This window comes from Vulpes vulpes, chromosome 15, assembly GCF_048418805.1.
Source record: "Vulpes vulpes isolate BD-2025 chromosome 15, VulVul3, whole genome shotgun sequence".
NCBI lineage: Eukaryota > Metazoa > Chordata > Mammalia > Carnivora > Canidae > Vulpes > Vulpes vulpes.
In genome coordinates this window covers 18,012,041-18,038,635 of record NC_132794.1, presented here as the reverse complement: position 1 = coordinate 18,038,635, position 26,595 = coordinate 18,012,041, and the positions used below count along the sequence as shown (strand labels likewise).

General features: G+C 39.2%; 1 protein-coding gene and 1 non-coding gene across 8 annotated transcripts in view; both read right to left on the bottom strand.

The window, feature by feature from the left end:
• Positions 1–26,595, bottom strand: part of APP (amyloid beta precursor protein) — a 263,371-nt gene that overhangs the window by 38,640 nt on the left and 198,136 nt on the right. For all 7 annotated transcript variants that reach the window (XM_025995690.2, XM_025995686.2, XM_025995687.2 and 4 more), the window contains 2 exons: positions 24,911–25,039; positions 23,906–24,005 (listed from right to left, as the gene is read on the bottom strand). In XM_025995690.2, the coding sequence (XP_025851475.1) occupies positions 23,906–24,005; positions 24,911–25,039 (229 nt within the window). The remainder of the gene's footprint in view (positions 1–23,905; positions 24,006–24,910; positions 25,040–26,595) is intronic.
• Positions 15,226–15,329, bottom strand: LOC112917744 (U6 spliceosomal RNA). Its single transcript, XR_003234526.2, has one exon. It is a non-coding gene; the product is annotated as a U6 spliceosomal RNA (small nuclear RNA).

Genomic DNA, 26,595 nt, shown 5'->3' with positions numbered 1-26,595 from the left:
GAAAAGCCAGGTGGTTCCCAGCTGCACAACCATGCACTGCTCCATACTCTAAGGGGGGCCTTAGGTGTCACTTCCATTTTGACAGCCCATCCTCAAAGCAGTTTATCCTTTGAACACTCATTTCCCACTTCTTTAGGTTTTCAGTTTTCCAGAAGACTGGCATAAATATGATAGCTATGTGAACTGTCATTCGGTTTCACCAATTGAGTCAAACTGACTCAGCCTTTGGGTTCTGAGCTACGTAAATGGTTGAACAGCAGACTGACTGCATACTCCGTCATCCCAAATACCCTCTTTCTCATCAGCGGTGTGGGGCCTAGAATACTTCAGGGGTCAGAAGAGAAAAAGCCATGGGCACAATGCTGCCATGTTTCCAACTTGGAAAAGAAGTTACAGACATTATCGCAAAGTAATGCTGTCCCACAAATCTAGTTTTTATTTTGGATTCCAGGAAGCTGGGTCAGTCTCCTCATTTCTAGCCACACTATCAATCTTGAGACTCTCTCACAGTCTCTAAATTCAGACTTCACCTCTGAATCTGGTTTCTTGGGCAGTTTCTTGGACACAGGTTTTAAATGAAGCACACTGTCCATTCATGGCAGCAAACAGTCCCTGGAGGGGATGCAAACACGGCTACACATTACTTGTGAGAACGTTCCCTATCACAAGTGACATATCCTGGAGTATCACTTGTCCAGCTGAAGACTGAAAGAAAGATGGAAGTCCCTTTTCATTGAAGACAAATTTCTTTTCGACTTTCAAACAACAGAGATCAAACAGCTTAGATCTACCAATGGCATCAGTTAGAAATTGGGGAATCCAGTCAGTCTGTCTCCCTGGCATCTAAAAACAGATTAAATACATTTTTTAAAAAATATTTTAGATATTTATTCATGGGCGGGAGGCAGGCTCCCTGCAGAGCAGGAGCTCGAGGTGGGACTTGATCCCATCACCCTGGGATCATGACCTAAGCTGAAAGCAGACACTTCGAGGCTTAGCCACCCAGGCACCCCAAAGTAAAGAATTTCTACTTCATGCTCACTTGGAGATCTGTGTCAGTGTTGTGATCCTATTTCCAACTACCTTAGGAATTTTGGCCCAGGCAGGGTGGTTGATAGTCTAAGCAATTTTGGGGGAAAAAAATCTTCTACTAGAGTTTAGGTCACAAACCAAGTTTGCATATTACAGAGAGAAGCTCTGTAAATATGCTGTGTTGAGGTTATAATCTCTACCTGCAAGTGAGTGTCTTTGTTTTAAGGAAACAGTGAAGAATTTAGGTGTAAAGGGCCAATATGTCTGCAAGTTGCTCTGAAAAAAAAAAAAGCAGTTTTATGTAATATTTTCAAAGCTTTTCTTTAAGTCTGGAATTATATTAAGATTAAAAGTTCAGCCCTATGGCACTAACACTGTAGTGACAGCTTTAACCTGTATCTGTCTGTCTGGAAGTATTCTTCTGGTTGATATAATACAGGGAAAATGCACACCTGACCATTAACGTAAGCACACTTACGTTACACAGATACGACTACACATCCTCCGCAAAGTAAAATAGAAATGAATAAAAATTTTGACCACTCCTCTCCCTTAAACATAAGCCAATTATCGCGTGTGATTTTCAAGGCAGGAAACACTTGCCTCTTCACACGCTAGAGGAAGCACTGGCTGTCCCGGCTAGTTGAGAGATGGGTACTTTTACCATTAAGGAGTTTCAAAGTAATTATGAATATGAGGAATGTTCTCTTCAAACCTGTCTTAAAAAAAAAAAAAACAAAAAAAATTTGTCTTTAAAAAGAGCCTAACCCCTGCAGCATAAGTGAGGACTTCACTGTGTTCCCCCTTTTATATAAAAATGTGACATTCGATAGTAATTAGAATAACAAATTCGGTGCAAAAAACACCACAGAAAACAAAAGTAACAATGATAACCTCACTTGCAATCCCACCACCGAGATAGCCAAGAGTAATGTTTTCTTTTTTCTTTTCTTTTTATTTTTTTTAAAGATTTTATTTATTCATGAGACACACACACACACACACAGAGAGAGAGAGAGAGAGAGAGAGGGGCAAAGAGGCAGAGGGAGAAGCAGGCTCCATGCAGGGAGCCCAATATGGGACTCGATCCCTGGAGTCCAGGATCAGGCCCTGGGCTGAAGGCGGCACTAAACTGCTGAGCCACCCAGGTTGCCCAGTTTTCTTTTTTTTAAACAGCATTGTTTTTTACAGTATTATTTCAAATCTTTAACCATCATTCTATTATCTAAATTCTATGACTGGGGTCAATGAGAATGCATTTTGTGAGGGTAAAGTGGGCTGGGAGGCCCTTGTAATCGAATGATCAGGTCTGAGGACACACACATGGAGTCATGGGGATGGATTTCCCTCCGCTTTCATTCTCCAGTACGTAGTTAATTTTTCTGGTACACTCTTCTGCGTATTGGGGCAGGCTTTTGTTTTTACTTCTAAGTTCTTAGACGTAGAGCAAATTGGAAAAATGAAATGAAACCTGAGGCTCGCTCTATCGGGGTTAGTATCACATTTCATTTTTTAAAAACTGCTAATGCTTACGGTGAATACAAGTAAGTAAACTGAGAAAGGTTATTATTATTATTATTTTTTTTATAATACTGAAATAGCAGTTTTACTGCTCTTGAATTTTTATAAAGGCCAAGTCATTCTGGCAACTGCATACAATTCTGAGCTCACTCCTGCCTGGAGTCTTCACTGCTGGTGTTGGGGTGTTCTGGGCATCCACCCATAACAACTCCCTTCTTTCCACCTGAGCTTGGAACCAATTAAGAGAGAACAAGTAGAGAGGAAAACATTACCTTTACTTCCAATAAAAATAAAAAATAAAAAATAAAAGCCAGGTCCTTATTAACCTACATGATATTCTTTGGGGAGTGAGCACACACACAGGGCACACGGCTTGTCGACCTGTACCCTCAGCTGCATACGACGAGAGGCAGACTCAGTGTTGCCCCTACGACCGTGTCCTGTCTAGCCTGATCCTGTCTGATAGCACCCTTTCCCAGACTTGGGAGAGAAGCCTTTCTTACCTGGGTGAGAGATATCCTGGGGGCAGACCAACGGAATGGGACACAGTGCCCCTCTGAAGAGCTATTGATCCCTCTGTTATACACTGAAGAAAGTGCATTCTAATGGACCATACCTGATAAATGCTTCATTGATGGAATTCTGTATTTACAGGATGTAAAGGTACTGGTTAGCAAGGCAGGTTAGCTCATGGTAGGAAGTAAGGTTTTCAACATTTATAGTTAATTTCACTCAAAGAGCTTAAAGATTTATGTTGACAATTTTAAGGGTAACAGGCAAGAGTGGATAAGATCAGTGCAAATATATATATATATATATATATTCATCTCATCACAAGGGAGGAAGAGATCCTGTTCCTGCAGACAGCACACCATGTCTGTATGCACGACAGCTCATGTGAAATGTATGTTTTTGCAGATCAAAAAAAGCCCACAACAATCCTGTATGTTCTTCAGCACACTGACCTATTTTCCTGAACACAAAACGCTTTCTGTACTAAACATTTCTAGAACGGCAGTGGTCCTTCCTCCTCTGATTAGCTGACTCATATGTGATCCCTCAACAGTGTAAGGGGAAACCAAGCCTAGAGATGGAAAATGCTTGACATGTGGGACTTGGAGACAGATGGAAAGTAAGTGTCTTAGGGAAGCATGAACAGTGCAGAGGAGTGGAGAAGCTGAGAGTATTCACTTTAAGGAAAATAATCTGAAGTCAAGAAAAATAAAAAAAAATTTATCGTTTTTATCATAAATGAGCTCCTTCATTTATCTATCTGTTTAGCAATCCTATCATCTTCTAGGCCAGTGTAGGAAATAACTAAGGCAATTTCTTTTTACTCAGAGCTCATGATTCGAGGAAAGATGGGCACAAGGGTAATTCTCTACAAATGATATGGGAAGGGGTTCGGATTGAGCGAGAAAGAAACAAGTGTGGAGTTTCTGGCTGGATACAGTGAGTGATGGTACTCTGGAAGAGAGACTGTTATCCTGGGAGATACAAGTGCACACACCAAGATATAGAGAATGGGGTACCCAAAGGCTGGGGCTTTTCTGGCACAAGGGAGGTATAAAGGAAGCAGCTTAGATAGAAGCCAGAAGCTTTGGTTTGTGGAATGAAATGGGGAAAGGAACACGCTGACTAGGTGTTTACAATTTATAAAATCCAAAATATAGGCTCTGCTGATACCTGCAGTTCCATTACAGGTAAAGAAAAGAAAGGCATGGAAGGGACACCTGGGGGTTATAAGATATTTGAGATAGAACATTAGAATGATAAAACCAGAAAGACATTTAAGGAAGCGACAGGGGGAAGACTGGCGCTATGTTGATGGTGGTGCAGGTGGGGGAGGTTGTGGCTGGGACAGGGCAGAGGAGTTAGTGGGGAGATAATACTTTTGTTCTCGACTGGAGTTGTGTTTACCAGAAGAGCAATTATGGGCACGAAAGACACGTTGTCCTCAGACATGTTGTCCTCAGACATGTTGTGATATTCCAACATATCATGGTGATGTCCTGTAGTCACTGGAAATACAGGCCTCAAGAGCTCATGTGAAACAGTCCAAGGGGAAGCACTGATGAAAACGAGAGTTTTCCAGATTCTAGCAGAATTTTTGCAGGTGTTCTGGGGAAAAAGTTGATACTAGATTCCCCAGAAGGGATTTATCATATACTGAATTCTGTTGGATAATAAACAGTGCCACCTACAATGAAGTGCCACGTCCCAGCTAAACATTCTTTACAGTGTCTAAACATGGTGTTTGACAATAACTTATTGTTAAGAACTGCAAGGAGCAAGCTATGTCTTATCCAAATAAAGGGTTATGGATCTTTTTTTCCCCCTTACGTCACTTCAATATCAATATCCATGAGATGTTAAAAAAAAAAAATCAACCTTATTTTTTTTACTCTGCAAAGAACAAGGAGAAAATGGTGTAGGAGATGAAAAATAAAGTAGGCCCAACCAATTAATCTTTGGATAAGCTCTCCTTTTAGACAGTGAAGTGAAATGGAAGTGGTATCACTGAGGCCAGCTCTGCTTTCAAGTTACCTAGTGAACCATGAATCCTGGTGCCAGAAGGTGTGCTCTATTGAGCATGTTACAAAATTACCCCAGATGGCCGCTTTCTCACCAAGAATGGATAACCTTTTTCACTACCTGAGACAACCGCCTTCCATGACGTATAGCTTGCAGCCTCACATGGGAAACCTTGCCCGCTATTTCCTTCTGCAACAATTTCTCATCTCCACACTTCCTAGCCTCAGCACTAGACTGCAGGCAAGTCCCTGATGCGCTTCCTGTTGAAAATTTACATGGAATTCTAGTAATTTCCTTTCTTCAAAAAATTGCTTAAAAATGTTATTTTCAGGGGACGCCTGGGTGGCTCAGCGGTTAAGCAACTGCCTTTGGCTCAGGGTGTGATCCTGGAATCCTGGGATCGAGTCCTGCATCGGGCTCCCTGCATGGAGCCTGCTTCTCCCTCTGCCTGTGTCTCTGGCCTCTCTCTCTCACTGTGTCTCTCGTGAATAAATAAATAAAATCTTTAAAAAGATGTTATTTTCAGGGCACCAGGGTGGCTCAGTTGGGTAAACGTCCAACTCTTGATTTTGGCTCAGGTCATGATCTCAGGGTTGTGAGACTATGCCCCACATTGGGCTTCACACTCGGTTGGGAGCCTGCTTAAGATTCTCTCTCTCCGTTTCCCTCTGCTCCTCTCTTCCCTAACTTCTCCCTCTCTTAAAAAAAAAATTTTTTTCATCTGAGCATAGTTAAAACTTTCCTGTCCTCCACTGTGCTCTGGAAGTCTCAACTCAGAAGCAAAACAAAAACAAAAACAAAAAACTGGACTTCACCTCAAATTATGACACATTTTATGAAGTTATCAGCTTGGTGTGAGATCGCTACTCTTTATGTAATCACATTTAAAAATGTAACTACCTTTCTCTGAATATGTAATATTATACATGGACATCTTCAATAATATGTATGTAATTCATTCACTTTTAAAATTTAGGACTCTCTAGATTAACTCCCACAGTGCTCCAAGAGCTTTTTCTTTTTTTTTCAGTGTGATATAAGCAATCTTTATTTGAATATATTTTAAGCTTCAACAACAAATTAAAAAATGATTCACATTATGGTGAATTTATACATGTCTTTTCATCTTCCAAGTAGAGTAAACATTAATTAACCCTGGCTAATTAAAACAACCACGGTTTACAAATTTATCCATTAATCAGCCTCAAGCAAATGCAAAGCATTTTCATAATTTGAACCAATTATAAATGGAAATTATCTTTTTAATGAAGAGGTCATAGAATTCAAGACACGTGGCCCTTTGACTTAAATTTGATAGTGTTTTAGAAAGAAATTTTCTTTGGATTCATAATATTCAAGGAAAGAAAAAATGAAATTGCTTGGTATGGGTTGAAATATGTTCCCCTAAAAGTCAGATTGACGTCCTCATCTTCAGTACCTATGAAAATGACCTGATGTGGATAGAGGGTCTTTGCAGGTACATTCAGATAAAGAGGAGATCGTACTGGAATAAGACAGGCCCTTAATCCAATGTGGAATTCAGGTGACTCTTGATCGTTTCGAAGACACACCAAGACAGAGACAAAGGGGAGAATCCTAGGTGAAGGCAGAAGCAGACACGGGAGTATCCGTGAACCAAAGAATGTCCAGGATTATCAGCAGCACCAGAAGCAAGCTAAAGGAATGGAAGAGGTTCTACCCTAGAGCCTTCAGAGGGAGCATGACCTTGTAGACACCTTGATTTTGGATTTCTGGCCTCTAGAATCATGAGAGAGTAAGTTTCTGTTGTTTTAGGCCACCCAGTTGTAGTAGTCAGTCATGGCAACCCTAGGAGACGCAAACACCACCCACATACGTGAGTATTAACCGTCTGTAAATAAGATAAGCATTTCTGGCTGTAGTAATCACGTTGGACTAGAATGTGGTTTCTTCCTGAGCCCTTGACTCCAGGCAGGGATGGGTAGACCGAGGAGAAGAATCAGGAGCTTTATCATCTACTAGCCTCATTAGGAGCTTTATCATCTACTAGCCTCATTAGTTCCCTCAGGGGGAAACATCTCCCCCTGAATACCATATGTGTTTCAGGGGAGACTAGATGCCTCCCTCATTTCAGTGACTCTTCCCAAGTACAGAGCGTATCACCCACATCCCTTTCTTGGCCATCGATGGCTGCATGCCTGACCCAGATAAGGCCAAAAGAACTTTGGATACTGGTGTCAACTCTTAAGCTCAACAAGGAAGTAGAAGGGCTTCAGTTTCAAATACTTTATACTACAAAGGTCATGCCACATCCTCTCTAAGCAGCCAGAAGCTGAGCTGTCCCTGGCCACATAATGTGTGGCAAATGCCTGGCAGGTTTCAGGTTTTACTAAGTCCAGGGTGATGAAAACACCACCATCTCAAACGCCACAACAGAATCTGTCACCATACATCCATTCGGCAACTAAACTGAAAGGAGTTGGGGCAGGTGGAGTCCATCTACAGCACTGAGCTGATCAGTTTGCATTTAAAATTCACATTCGAGGGGCAGCCTGGTGGCTCAGCGGTTTAGCACCGCCTTCAGCCCAGGGCATGATCCTGGAGACCCGGGATCGAGTCCCACATCGGGCTTCCTGCTTGGAGCCTGCTTCTCCCTCTGTCCCTGTCTCTGCCTCTCTCTCTCTCTCTCTGTCTCTCATGAATAAATAAATAAAAATCTTTAAGAAAATAAAAATAAAATTCACATTCGACCAGCTGGATCTTGAAAAAAAAAAAAAAAGATTCTGTAGCCTAAAAGTTTTTCTTCATTCTTGTATGACATATAGATGATTAGAATAGAATATTTTATAAAGTAGCGTGTTTAACAGCAACTTCTAGGTTATCTGTGACTCTTTGGCCCAAGAGAGCACTAGACTGCAGGCCAGTCCCCAATGCCTTTCCTGTTGAAAAAGATAGGAGGAAAATAGGGCTTCCAATACCCAGGTATGGACTATATCATGCTACAAACTTATATTACCTGGCCTGTCCTTTCTTTTGCTTTCACGCTGGCAATGCTTGGCTTTAGGTCACTCAGAGACCAACTTAAGAGTATGTAGATAAATTAGTGAAAAACAAATGTTAAAAACTCACTGAATCTTTCCATGTCAAGTGTTTGCTTCTTACACATCAAAAAGATCTTATATTTGAAGTTTATAATGGCAGATTGTAGGCTGTCAAAGGGAACCTAGTTCCAATGATTTAAGGTACAGAAGCAGGAAAAATACCTTGCATGGTCTTCCCTGACTTTCTTAAGATAAAGAACCCATGTGAACTAAGATGATGATGGTTGAGGAATGCTGAAGAGGCAAGGGTACACTGGATATATCCAAAAGTACGATTTAGTCAAGTGTACAAGACGAACCATGTTTTCCCCCAAATCCTATGTTGAAGCCATAACCTCTAATGTGACTATATTTGGAGACAGGGCCATTGAGAAAGTAATTAAAGTTTAAAGAGGTCCTGAGGGTGGGGCCCTGCTCTAATAGGATTGGTGAACTTTGTAAGAGGAAGAGACATGAAAGCTCTCTCTTGCTCTGTGGGTGAAAAGGCCACGTGGGGACACAGCAAAAAAAACAGTTATCCACAAGCCAAGGAGAGAGATTTCGGGAGACACTAAACTAGTTAAGAACTGATCTTGGATTGCCAGTTTCCAGAACTGTGAAAAAAAAAATCCCAAACCCATTTCTGCTTTAAGCCACCTGGTCTGTGGAGTTTTGTTACGGCATCCTGAACTCACTAAGACACTCATCTCATCATAGCCAGATAAGCGAAAAAGCAAAGGTCAAAACAACTTTCTCTAAGGCATTTTTGCTTCTTTCTTTTCCTTTTTTGTGGTTTTTAAGAAAGAAAGCTAAAGATGAGAGCAGGAAGTATAAATTATCAAGGGCTCACCAGGTGAATTTCTTGCACTACACACCTTTCACAGAGATGACATGGAAGTGCTTTATTTCAGATATGACTCAGTTCAGGGTTTGAAAGTACATTTGACCTTTGGGGTTTTTCAATTTTAAAAAAATTTTTACGGCCATTTTGCCAAGAAAGTTCTCAAATGCTCCCCCTCTGCTACCTTTCTTCACTGCAGGTGGGGAAAAAAGGCCAAATGACAAATGACAATTTCCCTATGTGTCTGGGACATTTGTAATCATGTGATCCCTTCACTTTGGGGGAAATGAGGAGATGCTTTGTGATTTCTAGGCCAAGGCACCACACAAGATACTTTAAGAAACAAAGGAATACAGGGGCACCTGGGGAGCTCAGTGGTTGAGCGTATGCCTTTGGCTCAGGGTGTGATCTCAGGGTCCTGGGATCGAGTCCTGCATCAGGCTCCCCACAAGGAGCCTGCTTCTCCCTCTGCCTATGTTTCTGCCTCTCTGTCTCTGATGAATAAATAAATAAAATCTTAAAAAAAAAAAGAAACAAAGGAATACAATTTGCTTTCCTGTGTAACCTGCAGAATATGTATACCACTGCTTAACAGAGTGAGTCACCTCTCAGGTTTGGCACCTGGAGGTGGTTCTCAGCACGCCTTTTCTTGCTAATTTTTTTGTCAATTCCCAGAGAGAGACACATTAAGCTCTCTGACAATCTGAGCTAACATTAAGCTCTCTGATGATCCTTCACGATTAAGCTTTTACCATTTGTCATTTCCAATGCTGACAACTCCGAGCGTATTTTGTCAATTTTCCCTTTCACTCCTTATTAAAAAAATATCACTTTGAATTTGAAGGGAGCCTAAACGGATAATTTCTTTAAGTAGAATGTCAGTATCAATGATAGCAAATGAAGAATCTACAGTGGGAAGGAAAGGTTCTGGTAGAGCAGCAGATTCACAATTTCTGAAGGAGCACAAAAAGAAGTAAGTGGTGGAACATGTTATAAAAGATGGTATTTTCTCACCGAAGCCTGCTCTATTGCTTTTATTATTTACTCCTTTTAGATACGGTTAATCAACATTAATAAGCAGTTTATGCCGGTCCTTTTTCATAGCTAATAAGTAGTCTTGGATAAATAAGACCATCAGCCCTGTCACACCTAAACAAATTCTCAATGAATCCGAACTTCAAGGTTACTAATGCTTCACTTTCACATTTTATACAGTCACAGCATTAGAAATCCACATGGCCTACTTACTGGGATATATTCATTTTCAATGACAACAATGGCAATTCCTCCATGTTCAAGACTAATATAAATTGTAATCCGAGGCTGTAAGAATCCTTACATTTCTGCTATTTCATATAAGCAAGACTTCTGAATATTTAAGAATCCCCTGGGGAGGGCAGCCCGGGTGGCTCAGTGGTCTAGCGCCGCCTTCAGCCCAGGGTGTGATCCTGGAGACCTGGGATTGAGTCTCATGTCAGGCTTCCTGCATGGAGCCTGCTTCTCATTCTGCCTGTGTCTCCGCCTCTCTCTCTCTCTCTATCTCTCTGTCTCTCATGAATAAATAAATAAAATCTTAAAAAAAAAAAAAAAAGAATCCTCTGGGGAGGTAAGGAAAATGCAGCTTTCTATAGGTCAGAGGTAGGGGCCCAGGAATGTGAATTTTTAACAAGACTTCCTCCCTATAATTGAGCTTTGATTGGCCCCAGGAACACATTAAAAACCTATAATTTTCAGAGTAACAGCTTCCATGGGGAGTGTGTATGCCCTTTAGAGGCTTACAGCAACCGGACTGAGGACATCAGCAAATGCCAGATACTCTTTTCCGTTTACTAGCTGATGGCACAAAGCTGCAGCAATCATGCAAAACAATGAGGAAAGGCTCAAGTTATGAGCCATGGGTCATTCAGCTCATCAGGTTAGCCTGCTCTATTAATGGGTCATTCCAAGGACTTAAAGCCCAGATGATCAAGGCCTTATATAAAACCAGAACACTCAGACCCAATCTCCCAGAGGGCTCCCAATTCTGTTCTAATGTGCCTATTTATTTTTTTTTAAAGCATCATATTTGTTCACACCCAAGTATGTGAAGACATTCTTTGATTTCCGAAGGGATCTGGCCAGACATACTGAACCTCCTGGGCCTTGGCTGTTTTTACAGCACATTCACAGACTCTAATTTTGATCAAGCCACTAAATCACCCAGAATCTGTAGTCTGAAAATGGAAAGGTTTGGTTCCACTTTTCTGTTCCTTTGAAGAGGTCTAGATAGCAGGGTGGATGCAGGTCCATACCATCAAAGAGATCTAGAAAGCAAAGTCTCTCTTACATTATCATAGAACATCTGACTTACACAGACTCCATGATAATCAACAGAGAGGCTGGTTAGGAAACCCTCCCCTTTTTTGATAACTGTGTTTTAGTAAATTCACAGTCTTGCCTCAATTTCTCTCATACCTAAACAAAATTTAGATATTTCTTGAAACAGCTTTTTTTTTCTCTTTCTCTCATGGTAACTGGCATTGCCAAAAAGAGTTTGGAAACTGTTCAGTTTGATTCTTAGAAAATTGAGGGGCTGTTCCTTTCATTGTTATATCTTCAAAACATTCAAATTTGGTTGGTTTGTTCCAAGTGTCTGTTCCCAGTATTTTTTTTTTTTTAAAGATTTTATTTATTCATGAGAGACAGAGAGAGAGGCAGAGATACAGGCAGAGGGATAAGCAGGCTACACAAGCAGGGAGCCCGATGCAGGACTCAATCTCGGGTCTCCAGGGTCACGCCCTGGGCTAAAGGGGGCGCTAAACCACTGAGCCACCCAGGGTTCCCCATGTTCCCAGTATTAAAAAAAATTGCTAAGAACGTCTAGAATTCATTTTGACTGACATCAATTACCTCAATAAATTGAAAGAGAGGAAAGCAGAACTGTATTAGAAAGTATTTCCTTTCTTTTACTTGAATTACAGGGAAACTAAGAGCTCTATAGTGATCACTGATTTTATATAAAATCCAGAAGAAAACAGAGATGACCTAACAACACAGTCACTAATTATTTAGATTGGTGGCTTAGACCCTTTCCTCCTAAGTTTCTTGGAATGTTGCACTTCCAGCCAACGTCACATATTGCAATCTCCTCGTAACTTTAGGGGCATTGAACTCCCAAAAGAGAGAAGTATAAATTACAGAGGTGTCCGACAAGGTGAAATTGAGTCGTCTATCATTGCTCCTTTCTATATAGTTATTTTAAAGGTAGTAACGCTTAGCAAAAAAATATAAACAGGGGTGCTTGGGTGGCTCAGTTTGGATGGGTGTCTGACTCTTGGTTTCGGCTCAAGTCATGATCCCAGAGTTGTGAGACAGAGCACATGCCAGGCTCTGTGCTCAGTGTGGAGTCTGCTTGAGATTCTCTCTCCCTCTCCCTCTGCCCCTCCCTGCCATTCACACTCACTCTCTAAATAAATAAATAAAATCCATTTTTAAAAAATGTATAAACAGCAGTAAGGGGTGTCAAAGTTTTAAGCGGTGATACCTCTCTCCACCAGTGTGCCAGTCAGTATATCTGCAGGGATCTGGTGCTAAATTAGAAGAGACTGTGCATTTACTTTGTGAGGTAGAGTCAAATGGTCCCATAGGTGACACCCATACATTGAGCTGTAGCTTATGTGAGTGCCTTTTCACTTATTCTTGTCATGACAGTAGTGGGCAGATTTCTTCAAATTAGTAATTTGACACTTAAAAATTATGTTTTTTTGATGTGTACTATTTAATCATGAGCAGTCATGCATATTTGTGACTGCTTAGCAATTATGTTTCTGCTCCTGTGAATTGGAGCTGTTGTATCCATGAATTAATCAAATATAATAATTCATTTATGTTTTCATCTTAAATATTTTTTTGTGGCATCTAGTTTTTATCATGTGGATTTAGGATGTAACTATATAGGTAATATGATGGCTCAGTGGGGTGCGAGAATAGATCCTTACTGTTTATTCACTGCTCATTAAGTTAAATATACTCTAAACCAGTAGTTCTCAAAGTTTAGTGTGTGTCAGAGTCACTTGGATAACTTGCTAAAAAAGAGATCACTGATCCCCATCCTGGTGTTGCTGGTTCAAAAGATCAGGGGTGGGACCAGAAAATGTGCATTTCTACCAAGACTGCAGGGATGCTGATACTGCTGGTCCAAGGACTGCTTTTAATCAAACAATTCCTTGAAGACAGGCATTTGTAATTACTTATACTTAAAAATCTCCTTGAGGAGACACAGATGCATAAAATTGGATTCATACCTTCCAAAAGCTTATACTCAGGATGTGGCTATTAGTTGATATGTACACATCAAAGCAATAATAGACACATGTAATATGTAAAATAGATGACCGGCGGGTGGATGCTTTGTGATTTCAAAGGGAGATGACATGAGAGTTGGCGTTTTGAAAGCGCAATAGGATCTCAATAGGCCACGATTGGGTGTGGGTGCTGCAGACAGATGGAACAGGATAAATAAATGTGTCTGGGACTATAGGTATAATATCAACTTTACTGGAAAGTCAGGCTCATGCAGAACAAAAGGAGTTAGTATCCGCTTTGGCTGTCCATGGTTATTTTGAGGACCAAGTGAGTCGTAAGAAAAGAAAGCAAAAAGTAAATCAGTCATCAAAAAGAAGACAACCAAGTACAGAAGATAAACGTACAAAAAATACCCATAAAATCTTTTTCTTTCCTCTTCTATTCCTTTTTCTAAAGACATCTGAGTGGCAACCAATGAACTGTGCTCACAACGTCGTGAGAATGATCCCTGCCCTGGTTTAGGAGACAGCCTAATGATGTGTATGATTTGAAGGGCTTGAGCAGCTAACACTCACAGAGCTAAAACCTTTATGTCGGATCCCTCACAAACGATTAGGCTCTGGCTAAGGATTATTACCTTATGCTTTCAGAGAAATCTGTGCTTGTCCTGCACAGAAAACAATCTAATGGCAATCCTATACGAGAAGGCATGGCGGTTGCCATTTTTCATGTGTTGATGTATGATTTCTAAGCAAATAGAGAATACAAATGTGCTAAAAAATCCTGCAAAATGAACAACGCAGCTGTTTATGTCCTTTATAAACACCTCAATATTGACTCAGGTCTTCAACGGTGTTGAGTCTTTGAGCTTCGGAAGCACATCTACTGAGTTGTATCTGCTAAAGGAGGGACATTTTCAAAGAAAAGTTGTGGAAGGGGTGCTAGGGTGTGGCTCAGTCAGTTATGCATTTGCCTTCAGCTCAGGTTATGATCCCAGGGTCCTGGGATCGAGCCCCGAGGTAGGCTCCCTGCTCAGGGGTTGGGGGGGGGCTGCTTCTCCCTCTTCCTCTGCCTGCTGTTCCCCCCAACTTGTGCTCTCTCTCTCTCTCTGTCAAATAAGTAAATAAAATCATTAAAAACACAGTTGTGGAACCTGAATAAATAGCTCCCCGAACCCAGTTTCATTTAGCTTGGCATCAGCAGGGACACAGAACAAATACCAGTGGATATGGGACATCAGAGTGGAGTCAGTCTTCAGTTTTACTGACAAGACATGTGATGAGGCATATCCCAGTTGTTCTGAGCCTACGAAATGATGTAGCTGAGGCAGCTGAAAACGCCAAGCTCCCTTCTCGATAATCTTCAGTGAGTGATGGTACAAGAAAAGGAATGGCTGTCAGATGTCACTACCTAATACCAAGAGACATGGCAATCAACATCCCTCAGCATAATGAGGGCAGCCTCCTTCGCAACTCGATTTACTTAAAGTCTCCCCAGGCAGATTCTAAGTAGGAAAGATTGTGCCCCACACCTTCAATACATCTAAGAACAGAATCTGGAATATGGTAGGTGTTTAATAAATACTCATTAAGTTCCAACATCCCTGGTTAATTCTTGGATCCCCTTGCTATTCACGATAGCAAATGATGTACATATGGACCTATCTTCTATCGTGATAAAGTATGCATAAACATAAAGCTTACTATTTTAACCATTTTTAAGTGTATAGCTCACTGGCATTAAATGCATTCACAGTGTTGTGAAATCATCACTACTGTCTTTTTCCAGAGGTTTTTTTTTTATCTTCCCGAACTGAAACTCTGCACCATTAAACCCGAACTCCTCATTCCTTCCTTCCCCCAGGACCTGACAATTACTATTCTACTTTCAGTCTCTGTGAATTTATTACTCTAGATGCCTCTAAGTCATCCTCTAGATATAAGTGAAATAAGGAAAAATACGGGATGCTTCATAAATTTGCATCTCATATGTGCGTAGGAACCACGTTAATCTTTTCTGTATTGTTTCAATTTTAGGAGATGTGCTGAAGTGAGCATCACAGATATACCTCTGAAACCTTCTAAGACCACTTTGAGAGGTCACTGAGAATGAAGATGTTTATTAGGGAGCTCTCAGTGGCAATGATAATGTTAGCTTCCTTTTGACATGATATAATCTGTTTGATAATAGAAAACAGTAACAATTTAAAAATTGTAACTATTAACTAGAATAACAAAGTTTCATATATGAAAAGTTTAGAAAACTGCTTTCTGGTATCATTGGAAACATAAACAGAGAGAAGCAGAAGCATATGTTACTTGGTCACAGTCCTTCCTTAGGTAAAGAAAACAGTTTTAATGTAATACAGGAAGGTCACATTATGAATGATCAGTGCTTTCACATCCAGCTACATACACAATACTTTTCTTATGCTGTATGTTGTATCAAAAAGAGGATGTCTGGAACTTTCCCTTCTACCACATATGTTGACTATCATTTGAGAGTAAATCCATTTTAATTCCTCCAAGTCTTAATAATCAACAAAGTGAAGGTAGGGTTTTGGTAGAAGAGTGACTAATTTAGAATTTTGAACAGTAATCTTTCGACCAACCCCTACCCCAAACCCAGAACGTGAAATCTGGTTGCTTCTAGAGCTTACTAAATAAAAGCAGTATGAAATGCTAATAAGTATAATCATATTAATAGGATATGTTCCCTCTTGTGCTTCCAGCCCTCCACTGCTCACATCCCAGGAAGTTCCTTCATAACTTGGCAAAGCTTCAGAACAAATCGCTATAGCCTCAGAGCTACCACTTCACTGTTACAGCCTCTGAAAAAGAAGATGAATAGTTTGCCAAGGCCAAGCTGGCTCGGGCTATTGCTTCTTCAAGGCATGAGACTTGCAGCTGCCCCTTCTTCCTTCTCTAAGACGACAGTATCTATGGTCTCTATGGCCTTAGGACCAGGTTTACCAAGTTCAGTGTTAAAGAGGAAGCCAAACATCTGCTCTCAAGAGATGGGTAGGCTCCCCTAAGTGCCACCAAAACCAAAAGCAAAGACAGAGCAATGCACAGGTCAATACAAGGAGTCATCATTTACTGTTTCAAAGAAATAGTCAGCTTTAACTCATGTTTTAATAAATGAACAATATTTATAAAAAACCCAACACATTAAATAGGCTACTTTAAACCCACTATCTTAGGTCAATAAATCTGTCAACACTAGTTGAAATTAAGTAACAGCCCTGGCCTTGGCCCTTTGACCATGTGTTTCTGACTTGAAGGCCAAAGAGTTCTTTCTGAACAGTGTTTTAATTCATACCCAGTCAACATTTCTCTGTACAACTGCCTCATAATCTGAAATAAGTTAATGGATTGATCTCTTGTTATTTATCAGGTACGCTACCCTACTGTCTATGATCTACTTTCTCAAGCAGCCCATATTATATATGACAGGAGAACAGTTAACAAAAAGTAATGGGGCTTACTCGGGGAATACACTGCAAAATTTGTTTCCGAGTTAAACAGCAAGAGGCAAATTAACATTCCTTCCATACTCTATTGCACATGCAAACACATTCATCTCATTCCCAGTTAGTCTTTGTGGAAATATATTTCAAAATTAATCTCAATTTCAATGCATCTCTATATTTAAAGTGGCAGGTATACTGCAATTTTTTCCCTCCTCTTTTAAAATATGAACCTTGGAGGCAGCTGCTTGTGAAAAACAAAATAACCAGCTCCTCTTCCAGTCTAAAATCACTAGTTTTTCCCAAGATTCTACCAAAAAAAAAAAAAAAATCAGGACACATCTGCTGTAGGATTCTATGCCAAGAAGTAGTCTAGCAGCCACCACTGTGGTCAGACTTCACTCCTCAATCGTTCTGAGTTACTAAAGATTTAGCTACTAAAGATTTCCTTTTGGGTTTTAACTCAAATTACAGGGCCAAATGTAAAGAGCTGGTGAGTTAAGAAAAAACTTGAGACCTGTACTGGATCGTCACAGGAATCAGCAGAACTTGGTGTGGGAGGCACTGCTTTAAGCTTCACCCTCGACCAAGTGGGTGGCAAAAGAGAAATGGCATGAGAACAGACAAAAACCACAGATGTGTCACAGTCATCATGATTTAAGGAAAAGCAACATTTGGAGTAAAAGGTGCCAGTTTGCTAAATTAATTTTCCTTCTACTTCTAAACAGTAACCCTCCCAAATGGGGTCTGAGTGGAATCATTTCATAGTGGATATCTGTTCAAGTAGCTACAGTGTTTTTTAAACTTCATTAAAGAATTACAATAGCAATACTACTCACATTGATCTACAGATCTAATGCAATCCCTTTTGAAGCCACCCAGGTGCCTGTTACATGTCAACTTCTAAAAGGACTTTAGCAAAGATGTCCACAGATCATCTGGATGATACATACATTGTAATTTTAGATTCAATAACTAAACTTCTAAGGAAGAAAAAGACAGCTTACATATCTCATCCAAATAAAGTATAGAGAGCTAAATACAAAGCATGAAACTAGCCACTATGGACAAGTTAAACACTTAAGGGTTGTAACCTCCTAAGACTGTTTACAGACCATTTGAGTGGGAGCTATGACTTCACTGGTGTGGCAGGGCTCTATTTTGCTTGCTAGCGATACATCAACATGGCAGTCAAAGCATCAAGAAACTGGGGTGCTACTGTCATTATATACTTTCCCATTTTGGAGATTAAAATGTTTGTATGCAGGTTCACTTGACAATGTATTATCATTTTCTCATTTAAAAACTAAGTGGTTCTATGCAAAAAACTCTAAATAGCCAAAGCAATCTTGAGAATGAAGAACAAGTAGGAGGCATCATGCTCCCTGATTTCAAACTAGATTATAAAGCTATAGTAATCAAAAGAGCATGGTACTGGCATAATAATAGACATATAGATCAATGGAGCAGAACAGAGCCCAGAAATAAACCCACATATATATGGTCAATTAATTTCTGACCAAAGAATCAAAAATATACAAGTGGGAAAAGACAATCTTTTCAACAAATGGTGCTTGGAAAACTGAACAGCTACATGCGAAGGAATGAAACTAGACCCCTATATCATACCACATATGAAAATGAATTAAAAAATGGATTAAAGACCTGAATGTAAGATCTGAAAGCATAAAACCCCTGGAAGAAAACACAGGTAGTAGGCTCCTTGACATCAGTGTTGGTCTGATTCTAAAAGCAAAAGTAACAAAAGCAAAGATAAGAAACTAAGAAGCTTCTGCACAACAAAGTAAATCATCAACAAAATAAGAAGGCAACCTACTGAGAGAAGAATATTTGCAAATCATATATCTAATAAGAGGTTAATAACCAGAGCATCTGGATGGCTCAGTGGTTAAGCATCTGCTTTTGTCTCAGGTCATGATCCCAGGGTCCGGGATCAAGTTCCACATCAGGCTCTCCACAGGGAACCTGCTTCTCTCTCTGCCTATGTCTCTGCCTCTCTCTGTCTCTCATGAATAAATAAAATCTTTAAAAAAGAGGTTAATATGCAAAAGATATAAAGAATTCATACAACTCAAAAGCAAAAACAAAAAAAATACAAAAACCCACAAAAACAATCTAATTAAAAAATGGGCAGAGGATCTGAACAGATATTCTTCCAATGAAGACATACAAATGGCCAAAAGACACATGAAAAGATGCTTAACATCACTATCAGGGAAATGTACATCAAAACCACACCGCAGTGTTTCGAACCACAACTGTTAGAAGCTATTATCAAAAAGACAAGAAATAACAAGTGTTGGCGAAGATGTGGAGAAAAGGGAACCTGTGTGCACTGTTGGCAGAAATGTAAACTAGTGCAACTTTCATGTTAAACAATATGGAGGTTCCTCAAAGATTAAAAATGAAATACCATATGATCCAACAATTTCACTTCTGGGTATGTATCCAAAGAAAATGGGAACACAAATTTGAAAAGATGTATGCACCCCGTGTTCATTGCAGCACTACTTATAATGACCAAAACATGTAAATAACCTAATGTCCACCAATGGGTGAATGGATATAGAAGATGCAATGTACATACATGTGCACACACACATATTCATATACATACAATGGCTTATTATTTAGCCATAAAAAAGAAAGGATTCTTGCCATTTGTGATAACATGGATGGCCCATGAGGGCATTACGCTAAGCGAAGTAAGTCAATCAGAGAAGGACAAATATAAGTGTAGAATCTAAAAAAACCCATACCCATAGATACGGAGAATAAATTGGTAGTTGCCAGGAGCAAGGGCTGGGAGGTGGGCAAAATGGATAATGGGGGGCAAAAGGTACACACTTTCAGCTAGAAAATAAGTCATGGTGATGTAATGTACAGCATGCTTCTGTAATTAATGTGACTCTACCGCATATTTAAAAGCTGCTAAGTGAGCAGATCTTAAAAGTTCTCATGACAAGAAAAAAAATTAACTCTGTACGGGGACAGTTGTTAAGTAGACTTATGGCGATCATTTTGCAATGTATACAGATACTGTATATGAAATCATGTTTATACCTGAAACCATAAAATATAATGTTTTATGTCAGTTATACTTCAATTTAAAAATAAATAAATAAATGAAATAAGTGGGTCTATTCTGGAAAAGGAACTGTCTTGTCAAGAAGGGGACGAAGAGGGACACCTGGGTGGCTCAGTGGTTGAGCATCTGCCTTTGGCACAGGGGGTGATCCTGGAGTCCCGGGATTGAATCCCACATCGAGCTTCCTGCAAGGAGCCTGCTTCTCCCTCTGCCTGTGTCTCTCATGAATAAATAAATAAAATCTTAAAAAAAAAAAGAGGGGGACAAAGATAATACCTTGAGAGGTAGGCAAACAAATGTTGGCCGTACCTGTAATTCAGGTGCCCATGCTGGGGAAAATGTGAAAAGGAGCTTGGAGACTGTTGGTATACTAAAGAAGGAGTATATCTTTGGTAACTTATGAAACAAATGTTCTCATTTCCAAATACCTGAATCATCTATAAAATAATAAATGTATATACATTTAAAAGGCATTCCTTAGGAAAAACGAAGAGCATGACTCCAATTAGTTGATAGCTATCTCACCTCCTCTTATAATTTATTTTCTCCTTGCTGTTCTTCCTTGACTAACAATTACATACAAGGATACTTAAAATTCTCGGTAGAAATCAATGTTCCATTTTGTTGGTTTGGCAACTGCTATAAGTATTCTATTTTCAACTTAAAGTACTTTGGATCCATTAAATCCCCAAATCAGTAGGTTTGTGAGGGGCAGAGAATGGAAACACTGTCTTTGAAATAAGCATGCTGAATTTTCCCCAAAGAGTTCTATCAAGAGGCCATAGTAAAATTGTAATAATAAATTATACGCATTCTTTCATGAGCACGAGTTCCTTGATCCCCTGCCACATTTTTCACTCCTACCCCATTCATTGTGGATTTATTCAGCCAGAGATCCCTCCAACATCTGGTTTATAATAATGCGTGTTTTTATTAATTTTGAATGCTAAAAGAAAAAAAGCCCAGGGTACGAAACAATGATTCCTTCCTTCCCCTTTCCTTCCTACTGCTTTTCTCATAAATTGGTCATTATAGCCTTCTGTGAGACAGCCATCTCCGAATTGGGAGCGCCAATATTTTTAGCCTTGAGGTAGCTGCAAAATGAAGCACTTTGATAAATAACTCAGTGCTGATAGAAAGGATAGAAAAGAATCCTTTTAGCAAAGATGTAAGAAAGATTACAAAGGACATAAAACCCTAATCATTTTGAAATAGCAATCTCACAAAGCAAAGGCTGAGCTGAAGAGCAGAGACGAACGAATACTGCCTTTTGCAAGGGTTAAAAGACAATTAAAACAGCATATGGACATTGAAGATGTATATTTTCATGAATATATTGATTCTATCATTTGCTGAATAAAAAGCAAAGTCCTAAACAGCTATTTTAAATGAACAAGGGAACTTTTCCCCCCTCTACAAACAATGCCTTAAGCCTTTTCTTGCAAGGAAACTTCATAATTTGCATGCAAATTACTCTTTTTCTTAAAGGGAAAACATGAAGTAATATATGGGCTGTGCCTGGGAACCTGCACATAATAATTCAAACCAAACTAAAAAATTATTATAAAATAATAAAAAACACAAGCTTTCACAAAACTAATAGAGCAGTTTTGGTTATTCACACTTACTGGTGAAGCAAATCAAATAAATAGTCTCAGACTCTGATAGGAAAGAAAGTGAAGGTAGGCAACATTATTTAATAAAATGAGTGTCAAAGTATGTGAATTGGACAGATAACCAAATAGCAGAGGGTCATGGAAATTATATAGGACAATACTGTAAAATGTTATTAGGTATAGTACTTGGGAGCTCGAATGGTAGGTAAATAGGTCTACTTAATGGAAGTTCATTAAGGCAAACTTCTCTTTCTACGGGAAATGGCCACTTAAAAATGGAGGCAAGAAAGATTTTTCAAAAGATTATCTTTCAGGATTTGGTATTAGTACATTTAGAATGACAAAAATTAAAAAAAAAATACCATGTTCTCAATTCAACTTCATAGTTGAGGTTTTCTTTTTTTTGTAAGAAAAAATTTCCATGATTCTAATTTATCTGAATATCCTCCCTGTCACTGAGATCTGAAGTTCACTGTATTGTCCTATTCTTGGGCATTTTGCAACACACAAGATATCTGATTCACCATCTGTTCTGTGGAAGTGTGACTCATTGGTGGCCACTGTTTTCAGTAGTATTTTGCTGAATAAAAAGCTCTGATAATTTAGTGATAAAGGGCCAACCATAATTACTGGGTGAGAGTGGTATATTGGTCATGAACTTTCTAGTCCTTCACAATGGCTTATTTCTCTATAGTTTGGTATTACTAACAGTATCTCAATTGAAGACATACGTGAAAATAAGCTTGTTAAGACAGGTATCAGGCAAAAATACATTCATCTAGGAGACTTGTGCTCCAGTTCATTAAGAGTGATGATTTCTTTGATTTTTGTCCTTTCTATACCTGAATGGGGAATTTTCTTATACTTACTTGAGATACAGTGTTTTAAAAGTTCTTTACAAATTTCTGCCCCCAAATATATGTAATGAGAATATTCATTTCTTACAGAAATGTAATAGAGTGGAAGATTAACTGGAAAGCTTCTCTTTAATCCATGGTATAGACTAAAAACTCTCTTGATTATCCTCTTAAGATATTGCTCAAGCGGGATGCCTGGGTAGCTCAGCAGTTGAGCATCTGCCTTTGGCCCAGGTTGTGATCCCATGGTCCTGGGATCGAGTCCCACATCAGGCTCCCCACAGGGAGTCTGCTTCTCCCTCTGCCTGTGTCTCTTTCTCTCCCTGTGTCTCTCATGAATAAATAAATAAAATCTTAAAAAAAAAGAGAGATCTCGTTCAACACTGAATTCCTTCTGAACAGAAGTTTAGATAGCATTATTATGAAGTTTTTTTTTCAAGCATGTGGCTTGAAGTATACTTGATTCTGTGTGTTAACACTCATCATGAGCAGATCCTCATTGTCTGATGCATGCCAAATATTTGATAGCAATACAAGCAACATTTATAGGGCAGTGCTGGGTTAGAAAAGAGCGAGTACAATAGCACTGGCATGAAACGTAAAAAGCAAGCCAAGGAGTGTTTCGGGCACTTCAAAGGAGGAATTCCTGTGATGGGTGTACCCATCTACAACATCCTGGGTGTTCTCAATTCAGATAACATGCACCCATTTCCAACTCAATTAACAAAGGGCAAGCCTGTTTACGGAGAAGGACAGGTTGTTTATTTCTTGACAGCTTCTGTACCAAATCTCAAGGATACATTCAGTTCTTTTATGTTGAAAGATTCACTAGCATAACTGCCACCCATGTATTTTTAAGAGGTCAAATTAAACAAATATGGGCATTGGGGGGTGGGGTTTGTAGAGACTTATTTTATGCGATACTCTACTCCCTTTCCAAGAAAAACAAAAATGAGAGAACTTACTCATCTGAACTATTAAACATGGCATTAGGAAAAATCGGGACATAAAAGAGTGGGTACACAATGTCCATTTCCTGGTTTTGAGAACTATCATAGTTATGGAAGATGTTACTCTTGAGGAAGGGGGGTGATGTGCATACTGGACCTCTCTGTACTATTTTTCCATTAATTTGTGATTACTTCAAAATAGAAGCTTAATGAAAGATGGGGGGCAAATATATCATGACTTTAAACAACCACATGGCTCAGAGAACACTCATGGCTATTAGGGGGGGGCACCAGAGAAAGATGCATTACTGAATACAACAATAACTTCGAAGTTGGAACACAGATGCAGTTTTGAGCTTTTGCTCTGCTCCTTAGGATATGTGTGCCACAGGCAAGTACATTTCTTAAATTCTAAGCCTGAGCTCCTTCACCTATGAAATGAGGATACCATGCCACTCAAGAGGTGATGATGATTTCCACCCCCCTGCCCCAGAAGGAAATCTGCTGTTTCTCCTCCCACAGATCAGAAAACTGGTGGTTCTTGCTGCAGACACACTCAGGTGGCTGATTTTTCTCTCCAACAGGAGAAGAATACATTTAAATGCTTGGCGTCAAGAGAAGACCTTACTTACCAACTTCATCCTGAATCTCCTCAGCCACTGCCGGCACATTGTAGAGCAGAGAGAGGGACTGGTTCATGCGCTCGTAAATCACGCGGAGATGTGTCATAACCTGCAATAAAGGGCAACAGCTCCAGGTGAGGCATCTTTGGAGCAGGGAGAAGTTGTTTTCCTTACCAAGCACCACAGACAGATACAAACTTCCAAAATAAAACTGACAATACGCTGCTGGAACTTGTGACCTGAAAGGTCATCATGATTTTTTTTGTTCTTCCATCCTCTATTCTGTAATGTTAGAGCTACTTTAAACTTCCCACCATATTACATGCTTGTAGCCATAATTACAAAGCCAAGTGAAAAGAGCATTTCTGTCCAACTCTGATTCCTAATATTTAGGGTCCCTAAATAACCCCTAATGCTCTAAATCTATTTCTGTGCAAATTTTTCAAAAGATAGGAACATATTTCAATTTGACCGGTTATTTCTTTCATTCTATTCATCCATCCATCTAATTATTTAAAATTCTTCTATTTACAGAAATGTAAAATTTCAGATGGCCAGGGGTAGATCTCATTTGTCAACCTTTGGGGATGGAAATAAAATATATTATTACAGGGCTTCATTTAGGCTCACATTATTCCTAGCACTGTGGTAGCAGTGGAGTTTATGATTGCCTGTCACAAGTTAATAGAACCAATTTTAGAGGTTTTGGCTAATATAACTTTTGTTGTCTTCATTTTAGTCATTAGTTTTAAATGGTTCCTTAAGAACTGGCAGTTAACACTTGAGATTTTTATATTTCTTATTATTTTCATAGATCAGAAAATGTCAAGCCACAGAAAATGTCAAGTCACATTATGGTCTAAGAAGAGCCTTTAGAATTTACCAGATATTAAACAACTCTTGCTATAAAGGTAAAGTACCGACAGGTACTCTGGATATACCTAAAGATCTAACTCAAAGAGCAAGCCTATTGGATTGTCAAGGCTGCATACGAAGACCACATTCTGTGTTTACCTGGGACCGGATCTGAGCAGCTTTCTTTGGATCCACCATGCGTACATGTTCAAAATGCTTTAGGGTGTGCTGCCTGTCTTTCTGTTCAGCACGGACATACTTCTTTAGCATGTTGAACACATGACGAGGCTGTCGTGGAAAAAAATGAAAAACAAAAAAAGAAAAACAACAACTTTCAGGTTTGTGCAAAATATTGCTTATTCCCGGGGCGGCGGGTCAGAGGTCCCACTAACTCATTCTCTAATGTGAAAGGACTGTGAGTCATCTTTGCAATTTTCTCACCTCTGTCTTAATGGGTAATTACTTAGTTGATTGGCCACTTTTCATTTCAACAAGAGCATTTAGCATTTGACATATATGATGACTGCCCTTAATCAACATTTTCTTTTTAAATGGCAGTATTCTGTTACAGAGAGATGGTTTTGGGATGTCATATTTAAGTTAGATCCTTCCTCCTTTCCCAACAAAATATATAGGGGCATATACAAGACTACATTTCTATATGCACAATCTTAATGGTTATATCAATGGTGATACTGTATAAATAATCCCATCGTCAGTAAGCATATAAAATATAATAATCAAAATGAGAAAAATAATAGATAACCACTAATGATTTGTAGGCCAAGGAATAACTGATAAGCTTTAAGACACAGTATACTTTCCCAGGAGCAAGGCCAATGTGGAACTGTAGTTATTTTACTTTGAAATTTAATTAAATTCTTTCTACACCATCAGATTCTAATTCTTTCACCAACAATTAAGTTTCTTAAGTGCTTCTACTTTTTTCTAATTGGTTCTATTTCATTTTTATTCCAGTCTTACCTGAAAACATTCATCCCAATAAGAACAAAAGCTCCTCTGTCTTAAATGATTCTATTGCTATATGTATCCTGCATACGAAGGATCTTGCATTCTATTGCTATATGTATCCTGCATATGTGATTTTATAAAATGATTTCCAAAGATATACATTTCTTGGTTATTAAAACAGACAAACAAACAAACAAACAAACAAACAAACAAACAAAATCCTATGAAAGTTCACGCCAGGAAAAGAATTTTGGTCATTTGGGCAAACCCGGTTATTATCATCAACTAGGTCATGGACACCGTGAAAGCCAGCTGGAAGGTATGGAATTTATTTCTAGAGGTGGTATGTTGGAGGTATAGGATCAAAGTTGTTATATTTTGTGGGATGTCCCTTCCTTTTTCTTTTGGTTAACTTAGAGGTCACCTCCCTGACATCCCAGGTATAAGTGGTATCCTTTTTTTGTGCTCCCATGAAATGCTACGTACATCCCCACTATTGGACTTCACACAATCAATTAAATTATTTGTTTTTGATTGCTTTGTTCAACTGTGAGACCCTTTAGGGCCAGATCTGGTCTTTCTTTATCAGGAATCACAGTACCCAGTGCCTGACTCAGAGAGGGTGACTTGCTTGCTTTATGCTTTCCACAGGTCACATTCCTATACTTAAGAAAGGAAATAAACACAATAAAGAGACAATAAACCTGTGCTCATCTGCCCTATTTCTTTCGCCCTACAAGAAATGTGCTTCCCCATAACTCCAAAAAAGATATACATCACAGCTGGAAACACAGCTTTTGGTAGCACATCATTATACTTCTCATTTGTACTCTGAAATCTAGTTGAATCTACAAATCAGAGAATGAGCTTTT